This window comes from Saimiri boliviensis, chromosome 2 (genome assembly GCF_048565385.1).
Source record: "Saimiri boliviensis isolate mSaiBol1 chromosome 2, mSaiBol1.pri, whole genome shotgun sequence".
Classification (NCBI taxonomy): domain Eukaryota; kingdom Metazoa; phylum Chordata; class Mammalia; order Primates; family Cebidae; genus Saimiri; species Saimiri boliviensis.
The window spans coordinates 58,450,482-58,473,817 of NC_133450.1; the positions used below are offsets into that span (position 1 = coordinate 58,450,482).

Below are 23,336 nucleotides of genomic sequence, written 5' to 3' on the forward strand. Positions count from 1 at the left end.
TGGTGATTGGATCATGGGGGTGATTGGATCATGCTGTTATAGTGGTAATGAATTCTCACGAGATCAGATGGTTTTATAAGTGTTTGACAGTTCCTCCTTCACATGCTCACACTCTCTGTTGCCTGCTGCCATGTAAGATGTGCCTGCTTCCCCTTCCACCATGACTGTAAGTTTCCTGAGCCCTCCCCAGCCATATGGAACTATGAGTCAATTAAACCTCTTTTCTTTATGAATTACCCAGTCTCAGTATTCTTTATAGCAATGTGAAAACAGACCAGTACAGTAGTCAATCAAATCTTACAAAAGATTTATAAAGAGTCTTAAACTTCCTTTTAATGAGACTATGTTAAACAACCCTGTTTCATAGCTTATTAGTGAAGTGTGAAGAGATTTGATATCAGACAACACAGTATCAAGTAAAATGGCTGATCATGTTCAGTTGGTTAAATTTAGTAATAGTTTTAGATAAACTGAGGATAGGATTTTCAGTAAAATCCTGGAGGAAAAACAAACAGACTCAGAAAAAAGTGGAGGAGAAGGAAGAAGTAAAGCAGAAATGTTGGATAAAGTTTCACTTATAAAAATGTTTCTCACTAACAAAACCAAATATGAGCTGTATTGATACATACAGCTGTACTCTCAGGTATCTCTAGCTACAATGACTTTTCAATGGCTCTGTGAGCTACACCAAAATGGTGGTGTAAATTTTTTTAACAGTTAAGTGTGCCATTAATATTCTATGACATCCCTTATAGATTCTGAGGCAGCAAGATTTATTTTAACTAAATTACTCTTATTTGCTATATTAGTTTTGGCCCAAATGTATGTGATACAGCATGTTATATTTTAAGTGCTTTGGATGTATGTATGTGTTTTTTTGAGACAGGGTCTCACTTTGTCACCCAGGTTAGAGTATAGTGGTGTGACCATGGCTCACTGTAGCCTGGACATCCCAGGCTCAAGCAATCCTCCCACAGTAGCCTCCTGAGTAGCTGGGACTATAGGCACATGCCACCATGCCTGGCTGATTTTTAAATTTTTGGTAGGGGGTCCTGCTGTGTTACCCAGGCTGGTCTCAAACTCTTGGACTGAAGCAATCTTCCAGCCTTGGCATCCTAAAGTGCTGGAATTTCAGGGATAAGCTACCATGCCTGGCCTGGAATAATTTCTATTTTATTTTCCTCTCCCTCAATCAACATAAATATCTAAGGGCCTTGAAATATCATTCTACCAATGTAAACAAACACAGAAATCTTTTGTTATATTCCTTAATATGGTTTGGTTCTGTGTCCCCGACTAAATCTCATCTCATACTGTAATCCACATGTCTCAAGGGAGGGAACCTGGTGGGAGGTGACTGGATTATGAGGAAGGTATCCCCTGTGCTGTTCTTGTGAATGAGTTCTCATGAGAGCTGATAGTTTTAAAGTGTGGCACTTCCCCTGTTTGCTCTCTTGCCTGCAGCCATTTAAGAGCTGCCTTGCTGCTTCCCCTTTGCTTTCTGCCATAATTCTAAGTTTCCTAAGGCCTCTCCAGCCATGCAGAATTGTGAGTCAATTAAATCTCTTTTGTTTATAAATTACCCAGACTCAGGTAGTATCTTATTTATTTATTTATTTATTTATTTATTTAAGAGACGGGGGTTTCACCATGTTGGCCAGGTTGGTCTCAAACTCCTGACCTCAGGTGATCCACCCACCTTGGCCTCCCCAAGGCCTCCCCAATCTTGTGCCTGGGATTACAGGCATGAGCCACCATGCCCAGCCTCTATTTTATTTTATTATACTTTAAGTTCTGGGGTACATGTGCAGATTGTGCAGGTTACATAGGTATACACGTGCCATGGTGGTTTGCTGCATCCATCCCCTCATCATCTACCTTAGGTATTTCTCCTAATTTTATTCTTCCCCACCCCCCTCACCCCTTGCTATCCCTCCCTTAGCACCTCCCCCCGACCCCTTGACTGGCCCTGGTGTGTGATGTTCCCCTCCTTGTGTCCATGTGTTCTCATTGTTCAACACCCACTTATGAATGAGAACATGCGACGTTTGGTTTTCTGTTCTGGTGTCAGTTTGCTGAGAATGATGGTTTCCAGCTTCATTCATGTCCCTGCAAAGGGACATGGCTTTTTTATGGCTGCATAGTATTCCATGGTGTATATATGCCACATTTTCTTTATCCAGTCTATCAATGATGGGCATTTGGGTTGGTTCCAACTCTTTGCTATTGTAAACAGTGCTGCAATAAACATACGTTGTGTATGTCTTTATAATGGAATGTTTTATAATCCTTTGGGACTCAGGTAGTATCTTTATAGCAGTGTGAAAACAGACTAATATATCCCTATTTTCTTGAAGGTAAATCCTTTGTTAAGACTGTAACCAATCAGAAATGAAAGTGGAGACATTACAACAGACACTTCAGAAAGGAAAAAAAAAAAGGATCATAAAAGAGACTATTATGAACAACTGTATGCCAACAAACTGGATAACCTATAGGAAATGGATAAATTTCTAGAAGAAAACCACCTACCAAAATTGAATCAGGAAGAAATGGAAAGCTTGAAAAGAATAATACCAATGAGACTGAAGAATTAATTAAAAGTCTTCAACAAAAAGCCCAGGACTAGACAGCTTCACAGCTGAATTCTACCAAACATTCAAAGAATTACTACCAATATTTAAACTTTCAAAAAAACAGAGTAAGAGGGAATACTTCCAAACACATTTTATAAAGCCAGCATCTCCTTGATCCCTAAGCTGCACATAGATACCAGAAGGAAAGAAAACTACAGATTAATTTCTCTGATAAACACTGATGCAAAAATCCTCAATAAAATATTAGCAAACTGAACCAATCCAACAACATATCAAAAATATTATATATCAAGATCAAGTGGGATTTATCCCTGGCATGAAAGGCTAATTTAACATATACAAATCAATCGATGTGATACATCACATTAACAGAATAAAAGTTAAAAACTATGTGATTATGTGATCATCTCAACTGATACAGAAAAAGCATTAAATGAAGTCCAACATCATTTATTGGGTAAAACTCTTGACAGTTTAGGTATAGAAAGAAAGTTCCTCAACACAATAAAGGTAACATAGAAAAAAACCATCACTAACATTATATCAATGGGGAAAAACTGAAAGCTTTTCTATTAATATCTGATACAAGGCAAGGATGGCCACTTTTGCTGCATCTATTCAAGACAGTACTGGAAGTACTAGCAGGAGCAATCAGACAAGAAAAGGAAATGTAAGACATCTTAATCAGAACAGAAAAAGTGAAATTATCTTAATTTGCAGATAACATGATCTACTATGTAGAAAGCCCCAGAGAGTCCACAAAAACAATGTTACAACTAACAAATGAATTCAGTAATGGTGCAGGATACAAAAATCAACATAAAAAATTTGCTAGCATTTCTATATACAAATTATGACTTAGCTGAAAAATCAAGAAAACAATCCTACTTATGACAGCATAAAAATACTTAGAAATAAATTAACCAAGGTGGTAAAAGATTTATACTCTGAAAACTGAAACATTGATGATGGAAATTTAATATACAATGAAATGGAAGGATATCTTGCATTGAAAGAATATTGTTAAAATGTTCATAATATCCAAAGAAATACACAAATTTAATGGATCACCATAGAAACTCCAATGGCATTTTTCACAGAAATAAAAAAATCAATTCTAAAATTCATATGGAACCACAAAAAAAAAAACCCCTCGGATAGCCAAAGCTAAACAGAAAAAAACACAGAGGCATCATATTCTCTGCTTTAAAATTGTATTACAGGCTAGGCACATTGGTTACACCTATAGTCCCAGCACTTTTGGAGGCTGAAGAGAGAGGACTGCTTGAGCCCCAAAATTTGAGACCAACCTGGGGAAAACGGCAAAACCCCATCTCTTCCAAAAATACATAAACTAGCCATGATGGTGGCGAGTGCCTGTAGTTCCAGCTACTCAGGAAGCTGAGAGAGAATCACTAGAGCCCAGAGATCGAGGCTACAGTGAACTGAGATTGCACAACTGCATTCCAGCCTGGGTGAAAGAGTGAGACTCTGTCTCAAAAATAAATATATAAATAATAAATATTATATTACAAAGCTACAGTCATCAAAATGGTATGGTACTGGCATAAAAACAGAAACATATACCAGTGGAACATAACAAAGATCTGAGAAATAAATCCAAACATATAGAGTAAATTAATTTTTGACAAGGGCAACAAGAAGACCAATAGGGAAAGGATAGTCTCTTCAACATGGTCTGGGGAAAATGGCATTTCCACATGGAAAAGAATAAAACTGGATCCTTATCTTACACCACACACAAAAATCAACTTACAAGGAGAAAAGACCAAAATATAAGAGATGAAACCCAGAAGAGGACATAGAAGAAAAGCTCCTTGACACTGGCCTTGGCAATGATTTTTCTGGACATCACATCAAAAGCTCAGGCTACAAATGCAAAAATAAATAAATGGTACTACATAAAACTAAAAAGCTTCTGCAGAACAAAGGTAATCGTCAATAAAACGAAAAGGCACCCTACAGAGGGAAAGCATATTTGCAAACCCCCTATCTATTAAAGGATTGATATCTAAAATTTATAAGGGTCTTATAAGTCAATAGCAGAAAAACAAATAACCTGATTAAAAACTGGGCTAAGGACCTAAACAGACATTTATTCAGACATAAAAATGGTGAACTGGTATATGAAAAGGTACTCAGCAATCACATTAATCATCACAGAAATTCAAATTAAAACCACTATGAGATATCACTTTATACTCATTAGAATGCTATTGCCAAAAAGGCAAGACACAACTAACATTGGTAAGGATGTGGAGAAGGGGGAACACTAATACACTGTTGGTAGGAATGCAGCTTGATACAGCAATTATGAAAAAAAAAGAAAGTAATAAGGTTCTTAAAGAAATTAAAAGTAGAACTATCATTTGACCCAGGAATCCTTTTTCTGGGTATATACTCAAAAGAGATGAAATGACCACCTCCTCAGGATATCTGCATTCTTATTTCATTTCTGTATTATTCACAATAATGAAGATAACCAAAACTGTCCATCAATGGACAAATTGATAAAATGTGGTATATATGCATACAACGAAATATTATTCAATGTTAAAAAGGAGATTCTGCTACTTGCTACACATGAATGGCCCTGGAGGACATTATGTGTTCTAAGTGAAATAAGCCAGACGCAGAAAGAAAAATATTACAAGATATCACTTATATGTGGAATTTAAAAAAAATAAAGGAGAAAATATACAGAGATAGAGAATAAGAGTCGTTACCAGGTTGGAGTGGGGTAGGAAATGGGGACACAGAGATCAAGGACACAAAGTAACAGATATGTAAGATGAACAAGTCTAGAGAATTAATGTGCAATAAAAATTGTATGGTATTTGGGATTTTGTTAAATAAGTAGACTTTTAGCTGCTCTTTTCATACACAAAAAACTATGTGAGATGATAGATATGCTAATTTCATTCACCATAGTAAACATTTTATTATCTATATGTATCCCACATCATGTTGTAAACCCTAAATATGCACAATGAAATTTATTTAAAAAAAAAGATTACAACCTTTAACCATATCTTGTTCCTTAAGAAAAACAGTTTGCTGTACAACCACCCCATTTTCAAGACAGCATTGGGTGGAGTGGTGTACTATACCCAGAAACAGTGCTTGATCAATTCAACTTCTTACTTATGTATTTTATGTATGAATTGCCTCTATTATGAGCATTTTAACTTGAAAGCACTTCTCAGCACTTACTTTTTTGGTCAAAGAATCATCAGAATCAGAAGGCATTCTTGTTGATACATGAAATATTACTTCTACTGTAGAGGTAGCAAAATATGGAGTGGTCAATCCAGTGCTTTTGTTTTTTTGTAGTCCTCCCATAAAACCACAATGGTTTGTAAGATTTACCTAGAAGCAATGAAGAACCACATAAGTTAATTAAACAAAACTTAAACATACTATTGAGAAAGACTCAAACTTCTTGCTTAAGAAAAAAATCAGTAATGAAGTCTTTTGCATGTTATCAACCAACTTAATCTAGAATTTTTAGAATGGATTTGTACTGTTTTTTTTTTTTTTTTCTTTTTTTTTTGAGACTAAGTTTCACTCTTGTTGCCCAGGCTGCAGTGCAATGGTGTGATCTTGGCTCACTGCAACCTCTGCCTTCCAAGTAGCTGGGATGACAGGCATGTGCCACGACGCCCAGCTAATTATATATTTTTAGTAGAAACCAGGTTTCTCCATGTTGGTCAGGCTGGTCTCTAACTCCCAACCTCAGTTGATCTGCCTGCCTCAGCCTCCTAAAATGCTGAGATTACAGGCGTGAGCCACCACACCTGGCCTGTACTGGTATTTTTTAAGATTTGAGGATGTCTAATTAGTAAGAGTTAATGGTTGGGCATAGTGGCTCACGCCTGTAATACCAGCACTTTGGGAGGCTGAGGCAGGTGGATCATGAAGTCAGGAGTTTGACACCAGCCTGGCCTCCATCTATACTAAAAAATACAAAAATTAGCCAGGCGCAGTGACGGGTACCTGTAATCCCAGCTACGTGGAGGGCTGAGGTAGGAGAATTGCTTGAACCCGGGAGGTGGACATTGCAATGAGCCGAGATCGTACCATTGCACTCCAGCCTGGGTAACAGAGCAAGACTCCGTCTCCAAAAAAAAAAAGTAGGAATTAACTAGGAAAGATATCCACTTCTGTGCACTATGCATCTTTTGTTAGCCTACTAGGTGTTAATGGTAAATTATAAAGGCTGTCATAGCACACAAAGGTCAGGAAGAAAAACAAGTATGGAAATGGGTTGGGGAAAAGTTAAAATAGTAGTATCAATTTGACAAAATGATTAATCTGGTGTGTTGTGTTTACTTGTAAAACTGGCTTCCTGATTTGTTAGTACTTACCACAGTCCACAACAAAAATTACAAATGCAGAACTTAACTACACTTTAATTACATTTAAAAACAACAAAGTAATCTGTACAAAAATTTAAAAATTTTTAAAATTTTCTGATTATAAATATAATACACACTAATATTGGAGTTGTTGAACTGGATGATATTCCCTGAACCTGTGTGATGCACAGAAGCCAAGAATTTGTGTTCATTGTAAAAAATTAGGAAAACATAGGAGAAGAAAAAAAATTAAAAATCACTTATATTTCCCTATTTAGAGAAAACCATTTATATATATGCTATACAATAAAAAAAGTGAGTAACAGGTGAAATGGAGAATTATTTAAAAAAGTCCCTGCACCATGTGAACTGAACACATCTCAAATATCAGTATAAATGGCTGAATACATATATGATTGTTAGATTTTTATGCCATTACTGAATGGCATAATGGTATTAGTAATGGCTACATACACATATGATTGTTAGATTTTTATCCCATTACTGTAAGATTACCTTAATCTCTTCTAGTTTAAAATTTATTAATTCAGTAATATATTTATATAATTAGAAATTTTAAAGTATAAAAAAGCATACCAAAATTCTTCCTTCCATATCCCTCACCTGCAACTACTGTTACCTTCTCAGAAAGCAATTTAAGTAGCCTTAGAAAAATATTATCTGCATAAATTCTTACATGTTTGTATGTACACATCCACGCATGTTTGTGTGCATATACACACAGTACGTTTGTGTGTACAAATCCATGCATGTTTGTGTGCATATACACACAGTATATGCATATAAAACATTCTGTTTCTTGCTTTTTATAATTAATATACCTTGAAAAATACTCATTTTAAAATAATAAGTAAAGAAATTCCTATGTTTGGTTCCATGGCTTCACAGAAGTTCATTTTACTGATGTACAATAATTTAACTAGTCTCCTAATTGAAGGATATTTAGGTTGTTTTCAGGCTTTTGCTATTAGTCAATGCTGCAGCAAATAACACTGAACTCATATCATGTTCCATTTGTGAAAGTAGAGCTATGGACAAATAGTTAAACGTGAAACTTTAAGTCAAAGGGCATGTGGACTTCTAATTTCAAAACACACTCTACAGATGCCACCAACAATGTATGAGAATGCCTGTTTCCCTCATATCCTGTCAAATATAGTATATTATCATATTTTATGATCTTTGCAAATCTGATAAGTGACAAATGGTATCTCCGGGTAGATTTTTTTGTTTTGTTTCTAGTTCAGAAAGTTACTTATTTTCAAGTCGATTCTCTGGTAATGTAAGGGAGAAAGTCTCAGTTCAGTGTTTTTTCGCTGTGAACACCGAACACTTGCTGATCTCTATTGTTTAAACAACTGGAGAGTCACTTGAAGAAATGAAAAAATTAAAAAGAAATCTCACCTACACTTTACCCAGAGTCCCCCAGTGCAAAACTCTATCATGACCAGGATACTGACATTGGTATGGTTAAGAGACAGAGCATTTTTAACAATGCAAGGATCCCCCATGTTACCCTATTATGTGAGCCATACCCACTTCCCTCCTACTCTATCCCCTCCTTAACCCCTGGCACTCATCATCTGTTCTTCACTTCCATAACTATCATTTCAAGAATGTTATATGAATTGAATTACATCCTGTAGGATGTAATCTTTTCAAGTGTTTGGAAATTTTCCTGTTATCTTTTTGTTAATGATTTCAAGTTTGATTCCATTTTGGTTCAAGGACATAATCTTATGATCTCAATGTTTTTAAATTTGTTGAGGCTTGTTCTATGGCCCCTGATATGATCTACTTGGTGTATGGTATGTGTTCTGTGAGAACATATATACATTATACATATAATGTATATTCTGCCAATGTGTATTCTGCCATTGTTGAGTGGAGTATTTAACACATGTAGATTAGGTCTTGATGGTAGGTGCTGTTGTTGAATTCCTCCATGTACGTGTTCATTTTGTCTCATTTTTCTCTTAATTGTTGAGGAGTGAAGTCTCCAGCTAATTTTTGTATTTTCTGTAGAGATGGGATCTCACTATGTTGCCCAGGCTGGTCTCAAAACTCCTGGCTCAAGCAATCTCCTGCCTCAGCCTTGCAAAGTGCTAGGGTTACAGGTGTGAGCCACCATGCCCAGCCTAACTTTATTTTCTCTGCTGTTCAGGCTGTTTCTACAGTTTTATCTTCCAGTTTACAGATTCATTCTTCTGTACCCCCACTGCCACTCCCCTAAGTTGTTGGGTGCAACTACAGTCTTTTTATTTCAGTTATGACATTTTTCACTCTAAAACTTTCATTTGTTTTTTCTTTACATTTTCTATTTCTTTGCTGAGACTATTTTTCATTCGTTTGACTTGTGTTACCAATTGCCTACTGAAGCATTTCTATCAAGGTGGCTTTAAATACTTGTCATCTTGGTGTGAGCATCTGCTGGTTTTTAAAAATTCAGTTTGAGATCTTCCCGGTTCTGGGTATGATGTATAATTTTTTACTGAAATGTACACATTTTCATGAAACTCTAGATCTTATTTAAAATTTCTGTTTTAGCTGGTTGTTTGAAGACTCTGCTCTATCAGGGAAAAGAACAGAAAATTGGGTGAAAGGGCTGACTTGTTTCTGCCAGGTGGAGGCAGAATTACATGTTCTCTACTCAACCTCTGTTTATACCTGGAAAGTGGGGAAGATCCTCATTAGTGCTATGTAGTGGTAGGAGTTCTGGCTTCCTATGTGATGTTCACTGACACACTGGTAAGGGTGACCTCACTACTGCTGGGTGATGGTAAAAGTCCTAATTCTCCACAAGGCCTCCTCTGAAATGACTCCAGAGGAGAGGAGGTACCTCAGTAATGTTGGGTGGTCATAGAATCCTACGTTTCCCATGTAGTCTCCACTGATACTTGGGTGTGAATGGGAGACTCATTACTAACTGGTAGACATGAAAGTCTTGGATTTCTACTTGGCTTTGTCTGGCACTATTTGATATTATCCCAGTGTGGTGTTGGGATTCATTACAGCCTCATGAAGATGGAAGTCTAGGCTCCTTACCTGACCTTTGCTTTCAGGGTGGGGGTGGGGTCAAGTTATTTTCTGTGGTGTTTGGCTGGAGTAGAGCAGTTATTATCTATATGTTTTTCTGCCTTTTTAGGTGCTCCTTTCCTGGTCCTTTGGCTAGAAAGAGCAGGCTTTGGTTGGTGCTTTTTGTCTGCACCCATTGGCGTTTCTAGGTTGTTGCCTTCTTCAGCTCCAAGTCTGGGATACATGAGGCAAAAAAGAAAACCCAGAAAATGTACCACTATGTCACTTTTCAGTCCTAAAGTCCCTAGTTATTCTGTCTTCTCTACATCTTTCAGAGTCATCTTATGCTTGTTTTATATGTAATGTCTTATGCTTATTATACTCAGCATGAAAAATATTGAAAGTGTCTATATTTCATCTTCCCAGAAGTGGAAATCCCCTCCGTACAATTTAATGGATTTCAGTATACTCACAGATAAGTGCAATAATTACTACAGTCAATTATAGAACATTTTCATCACTTTCCAAATAAACCCCATACCTTTTAGTTGTCACCCTCCCTCCTCCCTCATGCCCCTAACCAGCCCTAAGCAATCATTAACCTACTTTCTGTCTCTACAAATATACCTATTGTCAATATTACATATAACTGGACCATTAATGCATGGTCTTGATGACTGGTTTCTTTCGTTTAGCACAATGTTTTCAAGGTACATTCATGCTGTAGCACGTATCACTTTGTTCCTTTTTATGACTGAATAATATTTCCTTTTATTGAATACACTACAGTTTAGTGTGGACATCTGGGTTATCTCTACCATTGATGGACATCTGGGTTGTTTCTACCATTTTGCTAGTGTAAATAATGCTACCACATTCATGTCCAGGCTTTCGCATAGACATATGCTTTTATTTCTCTTGGGTATATACTTTGGGGTAGAACTGTTTGGTCATGTGGTGAAATGTAGAACTGTCTACATTTAACTGTTCGATGAACTGCCAGAATGTTTTCCACAGGTAGTGTGGATATACATCATTTCAAGAATGGTTGCACAGTGGTTGCACATTTTACCTACCTACTAGCAGCGTATGAGGGTTCAGATTGCTCCTCATCCTAGCCTACAGTTGTTGTTACCGGACTTTTTGATTGTAGTTATCCTAATGAATACGAAGTGACACCTACTATGGTTTTGCTTTGCATTTTCCTGATAGCAAAGGATGTCGAGCATCTTTTCATGTGCTTATCAGTCATTTATATATCTTTTCTGGAGAAATGTCTGTTTAGGTCCTTTGACCATTTTTTAAACAGGTGTCTTCTAATCACTGATCTGTATAACTTGTTTGTATATTCTAGATACTAGTCTCTTATCAGACTTCACCTTGAAGCACCAACATTTTAATTTTGATAAAGTATGATTATCTGGTTTTGTCTTTGTTGCTCAGGTTTTGTGTCTTATCCAAAAATCCTTTGCAAAATCCAAGATCATGAGGACCTACTCTGGCATTTTCTTCTAAAGTTTTAAAATGTTAGGTCTTACATTTAGGTCTGTGACCCATTTGGAGTTAATTTTTGTATATTAAAATTATTCTTTGCATATGACTCATTGTCTCAGCACCATTTGTTGAAAAGACTATTCTTTCTCCATTGGATGGTGGTGGCAATCTTGTCAGAAACGGTTGACCACAGATGTGGGATTTATTTCTGGACTCTCAATTCTATTCCATTGATCTATATGTCTATCCTTGCACCAGCAGTCCCACACTATCTTTCTTTTCCCCCTAAGTTCTGCCCCAGGATCTATCCACACGACCTTGACTAGCATTGCTCTGTACTAAGTTTTGAAATTAAGAAGTATGAATCTTCCCAACTTGTTCTTTTTCGAGTCTCCCTTACTTTATTAATACTTTTATGGCATTTTAAGAGAAAACCTATTTAGAATTTTTTTATACTTTTCAAAGCATTTTCACATACATAAACTCAGTTGAACTTCACATCATCTCTGTTCGGTAAAAGAGTATATTACCTTTGAAAAAAAGCAAAGAGGCATACAGAGCTTAAGTAACTAACTCACTTAAGGTAAAAGAGCAGGTTAATATAATCCATTAATCCCACTACTGGGTATTTACTCGAAGGAAAGGAAATCAGTATATCAAAGGGATACCTGCACTACCATATTTATTGCAGCTTTATTCACAACAACCAAGATATGAAAACAACCTAAATATTCATCAACAGTTGAATGAATATAGAAAATATGGCATGTATACACAATGAAATACTATTCAGCCACAAAAACTAATGGAATCTTATGATTTGCAGCTGCATGGATGGAATTGGAGGTCATTATGTTACGACAAATGAACCAGACACAGAAAGACATTACATGTTCTCACTCATATGTGGGAGCTAAAAAAGTTGATCTCTTGGGCCAGGTGCCGTGGCTCAAGCCTGTAATCCCAGCACTTTGGGAGGCCGAGGCGGGTGGATCACGAGGTCAAGAGATCGAGACCATCCTGGTCAACATGGTGAAACCCTGTCTCTACTAAAAATACAAAAAATCAGCTGGGCATGGTGGTGCGTGCCTGTAATCCCAGCTACTCAGGAGGTTGAGGCAGGAGAATTGCCTGAACCCAGGAGGCGGAGGTTGCGGTGAGCCGAGATCGCGCCATTGCACTCCAGCCTGGGTAACAAGAGCGAAACTCCGTCTCAAAAAAAAAAAAAAGTTGATCTCTTGGAGGTAAAAAGTAGAATGATGGTAAGAGGCTGGTAAAGGTGGTAGCTGGGGGGTGCAGATGAAAAGAGGTTGGCTGATGAATACAAAACATATAGTGAGATAGAAGGAATAAATCCTATTGTTCAATAGTACAGTAGCATGACTATGGTTAACAACAATGTATTGTTTATTTCAAAATAGGTAGAAGAGGAGATTTGAAATTTTCTAAACACAAACAAATGATAAATGTTTGAAGTGATAGGTATCCTAAATACCCTGAACTGATCAATACAATATTGTATGCACTTATCAAAATTATGTTCCACATAAAATGTATGATTATTATGTAGCAATAAATTTTTTTAGAAGAAATAAAGTAAAAACATACTGATGTAAATACTACCAACAACCACCTTGACCTAAATGACATACCTAGCTCATTACACTCAATAACTACAGAATATGCAAGTTCAAGGGAATAGGCTACCTATACTGGGATATGCTATATTTCAAACTACTGAAATCTTACAAAGTATATTCTGTGATCACAATGGGATAGAATTAGGTATCAACAATGGTATCTAGAAAAAAACTCACATACTTTGAAATTAAACTATACATTTATACATAAACTATGTATTCCAAAGAAAAAAATCAGATTAGATTAGCCATAAAAACATATACAAAACACTAAAGGCTTACATATCATACACTGTGAAAGGCACTGGGATTTAAAAAAAAAAAATCACCGAGATGAAAGTGCCTGCCCTTTAGAAGCTTATAATCTAATGCAGTGGTCTTCAATAATTTTGCTTATATACTCTCTATAGCAATTTTGGGAAACTATATATATTAAATGGAAAATAATAAAAACATTTTCATCAGAAGTTTAAACGGTAGCCAAGGATACAATTTCCAGTGTACTATATAATAAATATATGTGCTTTAAATATATTTTCATCAAAATCTTGGAGCTACAGGTTTGGCTGCTTCAATATATGTAAAATATTTGGTATTAACTCGATCATAAGCCAATCAGCCACATCAGATTTGCTTTCTGTTTGAACAAGTCTATTATTTCATTTTTCAATTCAAATAAACATATTTATATAAATCCCTATGACAAATATCTACCTTCTGAGTTATAATTCTAAGATAGACAATTTTGGTACAGGAACCTTGACATAGGTTGGTTTCCAGGATGACATAAAGTATAACGACTTTCAATATTTCTTGCTTTGCTGGCAGGGACTTTCTCCTAAAAGTATGTCCACTAGAACTGTCTATTTTGTTGGAGCTAAAGCCCTCTGGGACACTGTAGGACTTGGGGTGGGTAAATAGTATGCCTTTCTTTTAAAAAGTAAAGGACAGAAAATGAGAAACAGGAGACTGTAGAAGGGTTTTCTAGCATTAGTTTTAGTAAAGTTGAGGATTTGGAAACTCAAAACTAAGTACACTCACATATTCCTGGAAAGCCTTTGTGTAGCCATTAGGTCCTAGTTTGAAGACCTAGGACCTAATGAAGTCACAGCTGTTAAGGAAAATCCAGATCTTAACAAACCTATGAGTTTAGTACTCTTTCACAATATACTGTCTCATAAAATAGTCAACACCTTTCAAAGTCCCAGCCACTGCTGTATGTGCAGAAAAAATATAAGGCAGAAACAATAACAAACTAGTTGTTAAGTTGTATCTCCAAAATAATACTTCTAAAATAAGCTAGGAAAAAGAAGAAAAATAACCTTATGCTTCCAAATAGAAGTAAAATATTTCATAATTTAAAAATAATACCTCCCAACCAAGACCAGCTACAAAATCTTCATATGCTTGACTTCCTCCTGTATTGGTGAGAATGGAGTGCTTGTCTTCTTGTCCTTCGGCAACATAAAATACCGCAATCTTGTGTGTCTCTCGGCTATAAAAAAAAAAGATTACACCATTAATTTAATCACTATTTTATCTACTTATTCATCCAACAATTAAGTTCTACGTACAAAGTATATAGAAATAAAAAGATGAAAAAGAATTAGATCTTACAGTCTATCAAAGGAGGCATAAATGTAAGAAAAAATTACTACAAAATTGGAATTGGAATAAAAGACAGGCATGATCACTTCTGACTGTAGAAACAGAAACTTAAAGGAGAATTTAATATTAAGTTATAAGAAGGTAAGAAAGATTTGACAAATGAAAAGAAAGAGCATCAGGAAGGACAAACAGGTAAGACATAAAGCATCTTAAGAGTTGTCTGTTGTGCAATATAGTCGAATCCCATGGTTGAAGAGACTGCATTTTGGAACTAATTAAGAGTACAGAGATGAGTGTACTCCTACTTAGTTCTAAAATGCAGTCCCTTCATTTTAGAAGGAATCCTTCAAAGTACTTGCAATATAAAAGAAGAAACATACATAGTTATATGTTGCTTTAACAACAGGGATATATTCTGAGAAATGTGTCTTTAGGCCATTCTGTTATTGTGTGAACATCATAGAGTGTACTCACACAAACCGAGATGGTACAGCCTACTACACACCTTGGCTATCAGGTATAGCCTATTGTGGCTAAGCTACAAATCTGCACAACATGTTACTGTAGGAATACTGTAGGTAATTGTAACATACTGTTAAGTATTTGTATATCTACATATACCTAAACAGAAAGGGCACAGCAAAAATAAGGTATTATAATCTTATGGGACTACTGTTGTATATGTGAGCTATAGTTGATGAAAGCAGAGTCATGTAGTTTGCATACAAATATAAAACTGTATGGATTAATATCTAAGTTCTTAGACATTTTATTTTGAGTTATCTCTAAATTTAAAAGTGCTCATAAAAACAAATTTCTTGTTTCAAGTTTGATTTTGAAACTTGGCTTTCCAGGCTAAGTCATGCTACATTTACTCAAGGTTGGTTTAACAAAGCTTGGGTTGAAAAACTTTAAGACCGTTAGTAAAGTTTTCACTACCATACCATGTAGGAATTAAAAAAAAAAAACTGCAACAACAAGAAGTAGATAAGAATTAAAGTTCTTTAAAAAATTTAGTCTGACAACCAGATTTTCCCACACAGCTGGAGTAAGTTACCACATCATGATGGTGGGGTTCAATATCAGCAAGAAACATGTTTTAGCTGCTTTGAATAATGGGATATTTTACTTTAGGCAATAAGCACTAGGCAAACTTTCAGTGTGCCAGACGTATCATTAGTATAGTATAGTGTAAGCAGTAAAATATGATTTGGGGTTGGGGAGACTTCCAAACCTGCAGAGTAAGGATCTATATAGCCTTTCTCCCAAGCAAAACACAGCTTATCTGTGAAAAAATTTAAAACATCACTTAAAGTCCCTGTATATTGTCCTAAAGTCACAGAGCAAACAGGGAAATATTCATTCCAGAAAACATACTAAATCTCAGTAACAACACAGAGCTTTTGATATATGAATTACAATTGTTTCCTTGCCCTACTTCCTCAGCTCCATGCTGCCGAAGTTTTGCCCTGGGCATTCCACTCAGGCCTAGCAGAGAGGTTCCCTCTCCCACCAGCTTCCAGTCTGGGGCTATGGTTTCACCATGGAAGAGAGGTTACTAGAAGCATTTCTCATCCTTCTCTAGCCCCATGTTACAGAAGATCTATTTTAGATAGCTGCGGTTGAAGGAACCAGGTCTCCTCTCCCTCCCTCTCTTAGGGCAGAAGCTCCAGGAGCAAAATGTTGAGGGTCTCAATCTTCCCTGTTCTAGCTTGCTCATAGGGTAGAGATTCTGTCAGGAAGAGTGAGCTGAGAAGACCAGGGACTGCCAACTCTTCCGAAGTGCTGACTTGTAGAGTGACTGTCATTCCTGGAAAAGCTGGTCCATGACCCCAGGTCAGGTGTAGTGAGAGACAGGTTTTGTCCAGGGTGATGATAAGGTTATAAGGACAAAGCAGGTTATAAGGACAAAGAACTCTAGCAGTTCTGCCAGAAATGGCTGACATTTGCAACAGTTTGGAGGAAAAAAGAAGCTGGCAGCCCTATGACACAAGCAAAACAGCCAGAACTTTAATAATCAGAAATGAGACATCCAAGAAGGACCCTTTGAGGATCAGTCAATTTTGGAAGTCAGAAACCCTGTGCACATGCACTAGGTTGCACCCAGTAAGGAACAATTAGAGTAAGATGTAGAATGGACAGACATGAAAGCATTCGCAAAGTCAGAGACTTATCAAAACAAGGTAAATCCTCACTGGCACTGAGTAACCTGACCTCAGGGTCGACTCCTGGGAAGCTAAAACTTAAAAATAACATCCAGTCATTCCTTGCAGTTTGGAAGACTGTGTGCATACCCAAGGCTATACCCTCTTTGGAGTAATCAGGAGTGAACCTTCAAGCTATAAGTATCCTGGTGAATGCGGGACAAAAAAACCCCAAAAAACAAAAAACATAAACACTCTATAAACTGTGACAGCAGCCTCTAAGCCACACATATCTAACAGTAACTGATAGAAATCAAACTGGTAAGGGAGACTAAGCACAAGCTTTGACTGATAAGTAGGTGATAATACAGGAAAGACCCCTCATTAGCCAGAATAAAAGAAAAACATTATTTAAAAAATCTAAGCAGGGAGATCAGAGACTAAGTACTTTGGGGAGGCCAAGTTGCTAGAAAATAAACAAATGAGTAAGCAAACAACAACCAACAACACATTTTTTGATTCAAAGACACAGATACAGCTGAAGTCAAAGGAATGGAAAAAAGTATCATAAAATAGAAACCCAAAGAGCTAGAGGGGCTATACTAATATAAGACTTTAAAACAAAAAATATTAGGGATAGAGATATTTCATAATGATACAAGGTCAATCTGAAAGGAAAATATAAAAATTACAAACATATATGTACCCCAAAACAGAGCCCCAAAATACATGATGCAAAACAAAGACAGAACTGAAGGCAGAAACAGACATTTCCTCAATAGCAGTTGAAGATTTTAATAACCCACTTTCAATAAAGGACAAAACTAGAAAGTATCAATAAGGAAACAGAAGACTTGAACAATAATATGATAACCAGACCTACCTGACATCTTCAGAATACTCTACCCCACAGTAGCAAAAAAATACATTCTTCTCAAGCATATGTGAAAGAACTTCCAGGATAGACCATATGCTAGGCCATAAAACAAGCCTTGATGAATTGAAACGATTTGAAATCATGCAAGGTATATTTCTGATCCACAATGGAATGAAAGTAGAAATCAATGAAAGAAAATTTGGGTAATTCGTAAATGTGTGAAAATGTAACAATATACTCCTAAACTACCAATGGGTCAAAGAATAAATCTCAAGAGAAATGAGAAAATACTTAGAGATGAATGAACATAAAAACACAAAACTGATGGGCTGCAAGTAAAGCAGTGCGCATTGGGAAATTTACAGATCTAAATGTCTCTATTAAAAAAGATTTCATTCACCTCCTTTGAGAATGAAAGGAAAAAGAATTATTTTTTAGATTTCATACCAATAACCAAGGCTTCCGCCTTACAAAACTGGCCTAGTGGTTCATACCTGTAATCCTAGCATTTGGGGAAGCCAAGGTGGAAGGATTGCCTGAGCCCAGGAGTTCAAGACCAGCCTGGGAAACACAGTCAGACCTCATCTCCACAAAAAGAAAAAAACCCAGCTGGGTATGATGGTGCACACATGTTGTCCCAGCTACTCTGGGAGGCTATATTGGGAGGACTGCTTGAGCCTGGGATTTCCAGGCTGCAGTGAGCCACGACTGTGCTACTGTACTCCAGTCTGGGTGACACTGTGAGACCCTGTCTCCAAAGGAAAAAAAAAAGAGCAACTAAATACAAAGCAAGCAGAAGGAAGAAAACAACAGAGACTGCAGTGGAAATAAATAAAACAGAAGAGAAAACAAAGACATAAAAAAAATCAATGAGGCCGGGCGCGGTGGCTCAAGCCTGTAATCCCAGCACTTTGGGAGGCCGAGGCGGGTGGATCACAAGGTCAAGAGATCTAAACCATCCTGGTCAACGTGGTGAAACCCCATCTCTACTAAAAATACAAAAACTAGCTGGGCATGGTGGCACGTGCCTGTAATCCCAGCTACTCGGGAGGCTGAGACAGGAGAATTGCCTGAACCCAGGAGGCGGAGGTTGCGGTGAGCCGAGATCGCGCCATTGCACTCCAGCCTGGGTAACAAGAGTGAAACTCCGTCTCAAAAAAAAAAAAAAAAAAAAAATCAATGAACCCAAAAGTTGGCCCCATAAGATGATCAACAAAATTAATCACCTTTAGCTAGACTGAGTAAGAAAAGATGACTCAAATGACTATAATCAGGAATGAAAGAAGGGACACCACTACATATTTTACAGGAATAAGAAATATAAGAAAATGCTATGAGCATTTGTATGCCAACAAATTAGATTAAATAAATTCCTAGAAAAACACAATTTCTAAAACCAATGTTAAACAGAAATAGAATACTCGAATAGACCTATAACAAATGAAGACTTTGAATTAGTAATTTGATTAGAAAGGAAGAAGTAAAAATATCTGACTTGCACATGAGGTGATTTTTTATATAGAAAATCCTACAGAATCCTACTAAAAAATCTAGAGTTAATAAGTTCAGCAAAGCTGCAAGATATAAGATCAATATACAAAAACAAAAGTTCTATACACTAGTAATAGACAATCCAAACACCAAAAACAAAATTTAAAAATTCCTTTTTAATAGCACCAAAAAGAATAATACTTGGGTATAAATTTACCATGAAGTGCAAAATTTACATTTTGAAAATTATAAAACATTATTGAAAGAAATTAAAGATCTACATTAAAAAAAACAAAAAACAAACTCATGTGCATGGACCTAAAGACTTAATATTGTTAAGACGATAGCATCCCCTAAACTGATCTACAGATTTAATGTAATCTCTATCAAAATCCCAGCTGCCTTTGATAACATAAATTGGCAAGCTGGGCTGAGTGTGGTTGCTCATGCTTGTAATTCCAACACTTTGGGAGGCTGAGGCAAGAGGACTGCTTGAGGCCAGGAGTTTAAAACCAGTCTGGGGCTAGGTGCGGCGGCTCATGCCTATAATCCCAGCACTTTGAAAGGCCAAGACAAACAGATTACAAGGTCCAGAGATTGAGGGGGCGAGACTATCCTGGGCCAGTACGGTAAAACCCCGTCTCTACTGAGAATACAAAAATTAGCTGGGTGTGGTGACACACACCTATAGTCCCAGCTACTTGGGAGGGAGAGGCAGGAGAATTGCTTGAACCAGGGAGGTGGAGGTTGCAGTGAGCTGAGATCAAACCATGCACTCCAGCCTGGTGACAGAGTGAGACTCCTGTCTCCAAAAAAAAAAAAAAAAAAAAAAAAGACTAGCCTGGGCAACACAGCGAGACACCATCTCTACAAAATAAAAAAACTGGCTGGGCATGGTGGCACATGCCTGTAGTCCTAGCTACTGGGGAGGGTGAGGTGTGAGGATCACTTGAGCCCAGGAGTGCCAGGCTACAGTCAGCTTTGATCATGCCATTGCACTCGGAGTGCTGGGCAAAAGAGTAAGACTCTGTCTCCACTAAAAAGAAAAAGAGAAAAAAAGGAGAAAAAAAAACCCCAAAAAACAACCTCTGAAATTGACAAGCTCATCCTAAGATTCACAGGAAAATGCAATAGACCCAAAATGGCCAAAACAATCTTGAAAAAGAACAGAACTGAAGAATTCGTATTTGTTGATTTCAAAACTTGCTGCAAAAGTCATCAAAGCACTGTAGTACTGACATAAGATGATACCTACAGGTCAGTGGAACAGAATCATGTGACCAGAAATAAACTCATATTTATAGTTAATTGCTTTTTGATAATGGTATCAAGACATTTCAATGAATAGCCTTTCTACAAATGGTACTGGGACAACTGGATATTTACAGGCAAAAGAATGAAGTTGGGGCCAGGCACAATGGCTCACGCCTGTAATCCCAGCACTTTGGGAGGCTGTTGGGAAGGCTGCTGGAGCTCAGGAGTTCAAGACCAGCCTAGGCAACATAGTGAGACCTCATCTCTACAAAAATTTAGAAACTGGCCAGGCACGATGGCATGTCCCTGGACTCCCAGCTATTTGGGAGGCTGAGGCAGGAAGATCACTTGAGCCCAGGAGGTTGAGGTTGCACTGAACTGTGATCGTGCCACTGTACTCCAGCCTGATGACAGAATAAGACTGTTTCAAATAAGACTTTTTCAAAAAAAAAAAAAGAAAGAAAGAAAGAAAGAAAGAAAGAAAGAAAGAAAGAAAGAAAGAAAATGAAGTTGGATTCTAATACCATATAAAAAATTGAATCAAATGAACCATAAATAAAAAATATAACAGCTTTTTTTTTGAGACAGGCTCTCTCTGTTACCCAGGCTGGAGTGCAGTGGTACAATCTCGGCCTCACTGCAGCTTCTGTCTCCTGGGTTCAAGTAATTCTTGTGCCTCAGCCTCCTGAGTAACAGAGATTACAGTTTTGCACCACCACACTTGGCTAATTTTCGTATTTTTAGTAGAGATGGGTTTCACCATGTTGGCCAGGCTGGTCTCAAACTCCTGATCTCATGTGATCCACTGACCTTGGCCTCCCAAATTGCTGGGATTACAGGTGTGAGGCACCATGCCTGGCCAGATAACCTAATTTTAAAAACAGGCAAAGATGTTTGTATTATTTTCTTAGGGTTTTTGTAACAAATTACACAAACTAGGTTGCTTTCAACAAAAAAGATTTATTCTCTCACAGTGCTGGGATGCTACAAGTCAGAAATAAAAGCATTGACAGGGCCATGTTCCTTTCAAAAGTCAGAAATCAAAGCATTGACAGGGACATGCTCCTTCCAAAAGTTCTAGAATCCTTCCTTGCCTCTTCTAAGATTCTAGACGTTGCTGACAACTCTTCAGCATTCCTTGGCTTGTGGCTGTATCACTACAATTTCTGCCTCCATCTTCACATAGCCATCTTTACCCTGTATGCAGAAGTGTGTCTTCACATGGTCTTCTTATATGGATACAGTAATTAGATTTAGAATCAAATTTAATACAGTGTGACCTTATCATAAATCTGAAAACTCTACTTCCATATTACACTCTGAGTTTCAGGGTGGACATCAGATTTTGAGAGAATACTATTCAACCCAGTAAACATTTAAATAGATACTTTTTTCAAAGAAGATATACACAGCCAATTATCATAGCACTGAAAAAATGCTCATGATAAGTCATTAGGGAACTGCAAATCAAAATCATGAGTTATTTTAGGTTGACCAAAGCTGTACAGGAAAAAACAATACTAAAAAATCCCACAAACTCACAAGATACCACTTCATACCCACTAAGATGAGTATAATGAAAAAGAATGACAATAACAAGTGTAGACAAAGGCATGTAGAATATGGAACACTCATACATTGTTGGTGGGAATGTAAAATGATGCAGCTGCTGTGTTAAACAGCTTGCAGCTCCTCCAAATGTGAAACAGGGAATTGTCGTATCATCCAGCAATTCTACACCTAGTTATATATTCACAGAACTGAAAACATGTCCACACAAAAAACTACATAAACAGCCACAGCAGCATTATTGATAATAGTCCAAAAGTGAAACCAACCAAAATGTCCATAAATTGATGAATGAACAAATATTTATCAATATAATGAGATATTACTGGGTAATAAAAAGAAATAAAGTAGAAACATGCTGCATCATGAATGAACTTTGAAATCATCATGCTAACTAAAAGAAGTTTCCAGAAAAACCCATAGATTGTTTGATTCCATTTATATGAAATGTCCAGAATAGGCAAATTTATAGAGACAGAAAGTAGGTATGTGCTGTCTAGGGCTAGGGGGAAAGAAAGGGTGGTGGTGGTAGGAATGGGGTAACTAGTAATGGATACCAGGTTTCTTTTCGGAGAGACTAAAATAATCTAAAAATTAGATTGAAGTGATAGTTGTACAACCCTGTAAATATACTAAAGACATACACTTTAAGTGAATTAACTGTATTGTATGTAAATAATGTCTCAGTAAAGCTATTAATTTGAAAGCATAATCTATTATGTGTAAATTATAATCTGGAAAGAAAGACAACTCAGTTTCTGCTTTTTCAGGTAAAGAGCTATCAATTAGAGCTTATAAAGAATATTTTATAAAATTGGGAAGAGATGGATAGAAATCTTCATCTAATATTATATAAATTTAAAAGTTGAGAGAAGTATATGTGCCATATAGGAAAAAAACAGAAAATAAATCTTTAAAATCCAATAAAAGAGAAGCAGAGTTCAGCTGTTCTTTATGTCTATTAATCTTTCACCATGCCTTCTTAGTTTTCTACTTACTGTGGCTGCTAAAATGTTTGTTATATTGCCATTAGATTAATATGCAGCACAATAGTGAATAATAAGGCAAATATATTAGTAAACTTGCAACTACAAATGTTCTATAAGAATATGTAGAGTACTGGCAAAATATTATTAGCTTACTACCGGAAAGCTGAAAGTGACACCTGTCTTTTTTTTTTTTTTTTTTTTTTTTAAGACAGAGTCTTCTCTATCACCCAGGCTGGAGTGCAGTGGCATGATCTCGGC

At 36.7% G+C, this 23,336-nt stretch overlaps 1 protein-coding gene across 13 annotated transcripts in view; it reads right to left on the minus strand.

Annotated features, from left to right (window-relative positions):
* The window catches only part of RALGAPA1 (Ral GTPase activating protein catalytic subunit alpha 1), a 282,216-nt gene that overhangs the window by 50,503 nt on the left and 208,377 nt on the right, over positions 1 to 23,336 (minus strand). For all 13 annotated transcript variants that reach the window (XR_012516229.1, XM_074393365.1, XM_074393366.1 and 10 more), the window contains 2 exons: positions 14,518 to 14,641; positions 5,832 to 5,987 (listed from right to left, as the gene is read on the minus strand). Coding sequence is in view for 12 of the 13 variants with exons in the window: in XM_074393365.1 (XP_074249466.1) it covers positions 5,832 to 5,987; positions 14,518 to 14,641 (280 nt within the window). In the remaining variant the exon portion in view is untranslated. The remainder of the gene's footprint in view (positions 1 to 5,831; positions 5,988 to 14,517; positions 14,642 to 23,336) is intronic.